The sequence below is a fragment of the Cibotium barometz genome, chromosome 10 (genome assembly GCF_041138505.1).
Source record: "Cibotium barometz isolate CiBa-2024 chromosome 10, ASM4113850v1, whole genome shotgun sequence".
NCBI classification, from domain to species: domain Eukaryota; kingdom Viridiplantae; phylum Streptophyta; class Polypodiopsida; order Cyatheales; family Cibotiaceae; genus Cibotium; species Cibotium barometz.
Genome location: NC_141055.1, coordinates 6,004,233 through 6,009,870, shown reverse-complemented (window position 1 = coordinate 6,009,870; position 5,638 = coordinate 6,004,233). Strand labels below are relative to the sequence as shown.

The 5,638-nt window shown below is 44.2% G+C and overlaps 1 protein-coding gene across 1 annotated transcript; it reads right to left on the bottom strand.

Moving 5' to 3' along the window:
* Positions 1–433: 433 nt before the first annotated feature.
* Positions 434–4,906, bottom strand: HL (HAL2-like protein). The gene is made up of 3 exons (XM_086803557.1): positions 4,068–4,906; positions 1,346–2,030; positions 434–1,219 (listed from the first exon to the last, which is right to left on the bottom strand). Exons 1-3 carry the CDS (start codon positions 4,678–4,680, stop codon positions 916–918), a joined length of 1,602 nt encoding a protein of 533 aa, XP_086659683.1. The 5' UTR covers positions 4,681–4,906; the 3' UTR covers positions 434–915.
* Positions 4,907–5,638: the final 732 nt, after the last annotated feature.

Genomic DNA, 5,638 nt, shown 5'->3' with positions numbered 1-5,638 from the left:
AGCTCAACACCTCCACTATAGGTCTAAATCCATAGACCACCCCTAACCACTTGGGCTAAGGCTTTCATGGACCATGTCCCAAGCCTATGCAAAAGAAACCATCCAACTACACCAACAGGATACAAACAACACAATCCATCCAAACAATAGACCCACCCCACTTCTGTAGCCTCAGTCAACCTATAAATAGCCCCTAACTCATAAATAGCTATAACTTATGGGCTAACACTTTGTACGCATTATCATAGCCTGCTGCACTAATCCTGAATGTCCAAATTAGGCCCAACTAACCATGTGGTTAGCGTCACGTATAACCTTAATTGCATGGTAAAGCCACACGCTGGATCAAAATGAGATGATTTTACTACTACCCTACCTATAATTAATCAAGCGGAGAGCCTAACACACAGTCGGCTTCCACCCGCCAGCCACATGCTCAATTGTCTCACATTAATAATATCATATGTAACAATACAATCCAAAGGGTCACTTGCTTGCAGATATCCCATTTTAACAAAGTTACATTGATAAAGTTCCTACCTCCGTCAAAAGACATACAGACATCCACACGTGTGTAGTGTTAGTGATGGGGGAGGGAATGGGAGTCAGTTTATCAAAGAACCTAAGCAATGCCTTTTTTATGGTTCACAAACTTCCTTGGCATTGTCAAAATAAGGATCCATGTAAAGACTGCAACAGAAAACCTGCTTTCAACCACCATTGAAAGAGCCACTTAAACATAGCCAGTTTGACCTTATTCTTAAGAAGCTGGGTCCTACTAAAAACATGAGAGTTAAGGAAAGTCAAGTCCTGCCTACAAAATTCTCTGTCCACACCAAGGTAATGGATCCCTTGTCTAAGGGCATTATCAAGTAACAATCCCTGTGAGCATATGCCTTGCATAGTGCATTTGAACTACAATCGAGATGAGTCCCAGCTTGCATCAACAGCTTCCATCAATTTATCATGTAGCATCTTGCCTGAGCAAGCAATGATGCCTCTATCTAATCCCTCCAGATACCTTCCTTGTGAAAAATCTAGAGGTTTACCCCCAGCATCAGTCACAACACCACCGGCTTCTTGAACAATGAGCACACCCGCTGCATGATCCCAGATCTTCTCTTTGTAACCTGACCTTGCAAACTTCATAAAGATCTCTGCGTCACCTCGTGCAATGGCCCCATACTTTGCCATACTATACACCCTTAATGGGTGTTTCCTGCACAAAGAAAAGACCAATCAAAGATGCAATTGTATGCACCATAATGATAAGACAATGCCAAGCTAAAGGCTAAACATGTGCCAGGCCAAAATCATCAAAAACTAAGGTTGTTCTGTGTATTACTTGAGCCCAATGCTTGATGCCAGCCCTGCTGTAAAGGAATGACTCGAGTTGGCTTTTTCAACAGGTTCACAGAAGGTTGCCTCTGTGGGATCATAAATCGATGAGACAGACACAGGCCTGGCCAGCTTCATGATGTTCGGATCTGTCAGATTACAGATCAAAGGCTGCATCCAGGTTCGCCCTCCCTTTTGAGCCGTGAAGATACACCCTTTGTGCCACACATTAGGACTAGGTGGAGAAAACTTGCTTAGGAAACGATAATATTTGTGATGATAACACAGCCACTCTTTCCGCATAGGGAAGTTCGGGCAGCCCAAAACTCCAAGAACCACTTCGCCGTCTTCAATCATAGAGAGGGCAATCGCATACTGGTCACCACGAACAAATCCAAGGGTCCCGTCCACTGGGTCAAGGACCCAGTATTTGCCCTTTGGGCCACCGTTCGATGAGCCCTTGTTTATAGCTTTGAGGACATCAATGGAACCCAGAGGATGATCCGGACAATTCAATCCCACGACCAGAGATGAGCTGAGGCACTCATTCACAGCATTTACCACCCGCTGCAGCATGTGGATTCCATCCATCCCTTTCAAAGCATTGGTATCTTCTTCAGCAATCATAAAGACTTCTTCGTCACAGAATGATTGGGAGAGAACCCAGCTGATTACTGCCTGTACTCCCCAATCTGTTCCATAAGCCATAACAAAGAAAGAGATCTATCACTTGCTAATTTGCACACATTCACAAATAATATAGCCTGTTGCAATTATTACTAAAATGGACAATCAAACTTACCCTCACATGCACAAAAGTTCTACTGACCGAGTTGGCATAGCTAGTGTCCCTCTTTATTTTACCACTTCCAAATATACCCGATTAATGCTACAATAGAGTAGAAATGTGTGCATGTGACATCCCCTCCTGCTTATCTTGTTGGCGAAGGGTCGAACAACGTCGGATAGCCGTGTTAAAAATCCTTGGCCAAACAATGCAGGCTCATGTGTGTTTCCCCGTCTTGAACTTGGTCAGGTAACGAACATCACCACCTGTGAGCCTACCATGCTTAATTTTGTGTGGCACAATCTGCTCTAGAGGATTGCCAAAACAAAGCTTTGGACAGGTGGTGGAGAAGAACCACCAGCGGCCACAATGTGAGATACATGATATTGATGATGCAATCTCATACTGTTCTTTTAGGCTTGTCACACAAGAATTACAAGACTGAAAACACTTGCTCAATTCAAACCTATGCCCTTCCTTCGACTTGATGCCAACCCTGTACCTAAGGGCTAGCCAGGTGCACACTTTGAGGCTTTCTCTGACTGACTCCATTATCTCCCAGCGCAACTCCATTATGCGGTTGAATTCTCAAACCTTCTCTAAGATCTAGTGGAAAGAAGGGCACATGTTTACACACCTAAATTCTATATGAGTTAGAAAGATTAAGACCTAGATCAGGCCTTTGTTAAGCTATAACCAAACGTTACCATTAGAGTTATGATAACAACACTAACAAGACTAGGGCAAATAGCCTGGGAGATATAGTCCTGCTATTGATGTGTTTGGGAGAACATGCAGATGAAAGAATGCAGGGTGAAAAGGAAATGCTTGTTTGTTAACAGGAGAAGTAAACAACACACACACACACACACACACACACAGGCTGGCAGGGCTTACAAAGCCCTCATGTTACCAAAACTACCGAATGTTGGCCGATACAGTGTGCAAAAGAAAAGCATATATAACTAGATGCAGCACTTATGTTCCAAATGGTAGACTTAGATTCATGTGGAGTATCCAAATTACAAGTCTCCAGAATTGGACATAGTTTCTTTCATAGCATGGTCCCTTTCTCCACTACAATTAGAGCTGCCCAACAATGCCCAGCTTTGCCCACAGAACTCGTTCATTCATTCATTTATTGGCAAGCTCACGTACCAGCCATAGCACCCCTTGGGAGCCTCCCCCATCCCAAGGCTAGACAGACACCTGGCTTAGCTCTTCACCCAAGGCCTGGCGTCCCATACAACCAGGTAGCTAGCTAGCCAGCATTCTGTGAAGCAATCTGACAAGATGCCAGTGGCACCTGGAAGTGTTCTCTAACTCTCAAAGAGCAGAGAGAGACCCCCTTTGGCCTCCAGTGGAAAGAATGTACTTGAAACACGACAAGTCGTGTCAATTAAACACACCTGCCATATTCAACACCCTATTCTTCCTTGAAACACAACTAGTCGTGTCAATTAAAAACACCTGCCATATTCAACACCCTATTCTTCCTTCAATGGAGGTCAATATCACCACCACAACCACCATCATCAGCATTGTCATGCATATCATATCATATCCCATAACCTTTTCTGCCTCCAATGGAGGTTGATATCACCACCAGAACCATCAGCAGCATTGCAAGGTCATACCATACCATATCACCCACCCTATTCTTCCCCCAATAAGGGTTGATCACCAGTGACCACCACCACCACCACCATCATCGGCATTGTCATGTCATACCATATCCTACCGTATCCTATTTCACACCCTATTCTACCTCCAATGGAGGTTGATGTCCTCATCACTGCCACCATCGTCAGCATATCAAAGCATCGCATTCATTGCCCACATACAGATTATCTCCAATACAAATCACCAACTTTGAAGAAAACAGGCTGCTATTATCAATTAAATACGTCATCATGCTAAGCAGAAACACACAAGAATTCACCTGCAACTGTGACAAGGGACCTGTCAGTTTTCGAATCAGCCTTCTCCTCGTTCCGCAGAAGCCTTTCTTGAGTGCGTTGGGTGAGGATACAAGCCAACTGCACAGCTCGTACGGCCACTTCGAGCTCTCGGTCGTACTTCCCCTGGAAAAGCCTGGCGGGAAGGACTAGGTCGTAAATCCTAGGTTTTCTCTCTGCGTTGCCTTGGTGCTCATACAATCTAGAGTTTCTCTCTGCGTTCTCAGTCTCAGAAGGATGCGTATCAAGCCCTAACCCTAGTTTTGTCTGCGAATCAGGGTTAGCTAAGGAAGAAAGCTCTTCTGATGGTATGCGTTTCTCTGCAGAGCCTGCGCCTTCTTGAAGGCGCTCCATCTCCATCCACTGAGAAGTCCCCAGGCTTGCCGATGCCTTTCCAGCATGGAAGCTGCTTCTGCTGCAGTGGGCTTTCCTGTGCAGGGTCCAGCATTTCTGAAGGCGTGCTGAAACCCTAATTTCTGGATTGAGGAATTCAGGTTGAAAACCTGATTTTAGAATAGCACTGTTGGAGGCAGTGCTGTACGGGTCGTCAGTTATTGCAGACAGACTCGCTGGGCCTCCACCGGCAAGCAACGCCATAGCCGCGTCCGATGAAGAGGCAAGGGAAGGGGAGGGGGCTATGCAACCATAGAATAATCAGGGTTACAGCAAAGCTACGAGGGGATTCAAAGCCATCTCTATCATAGAATCATAGAAAAAACCAGTTACCCGCCGAGAGAGCTCTAGAGAGAGAGAGAGAGAGAGAGAGAGAGAGAAAAGGGGCCAGTTGTCTCGGAAAAAGATAAAAGGAAAAACATTCCCTCATTTCTAATTCAGACCTTTAAATCAGGACCAAGGTTTTTGCTTCGAATGGGCAAATGATCGTGGTTACTTTTTGTTATGTTGTATTATTGCAAGCTTGGTCATCTGGGTTCCATACAAAGACATGGTCATCTGGGTTCCATACAAAGATCAGTCTTTGAAGAGCACCAATCTTTTCACTTTTCTTTTTTTGTTTTGTGTGCATGTTTGGAGAGAGAGAGAGAGAGAGAGAGAGAGAGAGAGAGAGATAGTCTTAAGGGTTTTGCATGTGTCTACCAAGCCAACATTGAGTTGCTTCAAAACCTAAGTAATGAAGAGAAGACACACAACAACTATTAATTTCATCTATCATCATGTCTTCCATTGAGCTCTTGTCGTGAACACTATAGAGAGGATGATAACCCATTTTGGGCTAATAGTTCATGGGTTGCTATTAGCTAATCCTTGCAGAGGATGTGGGTTTGCCTTGATGAAACAGAGGCAAGAGTAAGAGCCAAGCTACAAGGAGGCCTCCTCAACATGTATAACCTTGTCTTCCACATGAAAAAACCATTTCAAGGGAGTGAAAAGGTGGGATGAAGTTCATGGGAGATGAGAGTGGTACAAATGGCTCTTGTATATAACTGATGTTAAGATCTTAATATAACTATTCTATGTTCCTTTAAAAAAAACATTTTATGTATTTTCCTACGATTAAAGTCTTTTGCATTTTTAAGGCCAAATTGAATTGAACTGC

What these genes read in the sequence shown, in the direction of transcription:
- HL (XM_086803557.1), bottom strand. Translation starts at nt 4,680, where the DNA reads ATGGCGTTGCTTGCCGGTGGAGGCCCAGCGAGTCTGTCTGCAATAACT. An exon ending in GTCCCTTGTCACAGTTGCAG is followed by an intron (nt 2,031 to 4,067) that starts GTGAATTCTTGT and finishes CTTATGGAACAG; the next exon opens with ATTGGGGAGTACAGGCAGTA. An exon ending in GCATCAAGCATTGGGCTCAA is followed by an intron (nt 1,220 to 1,345) that starts GTAATACACAGA and finishes TTCTTTGTGCAG; the next exon opens with GAAACACCCATTAAGGGTGT.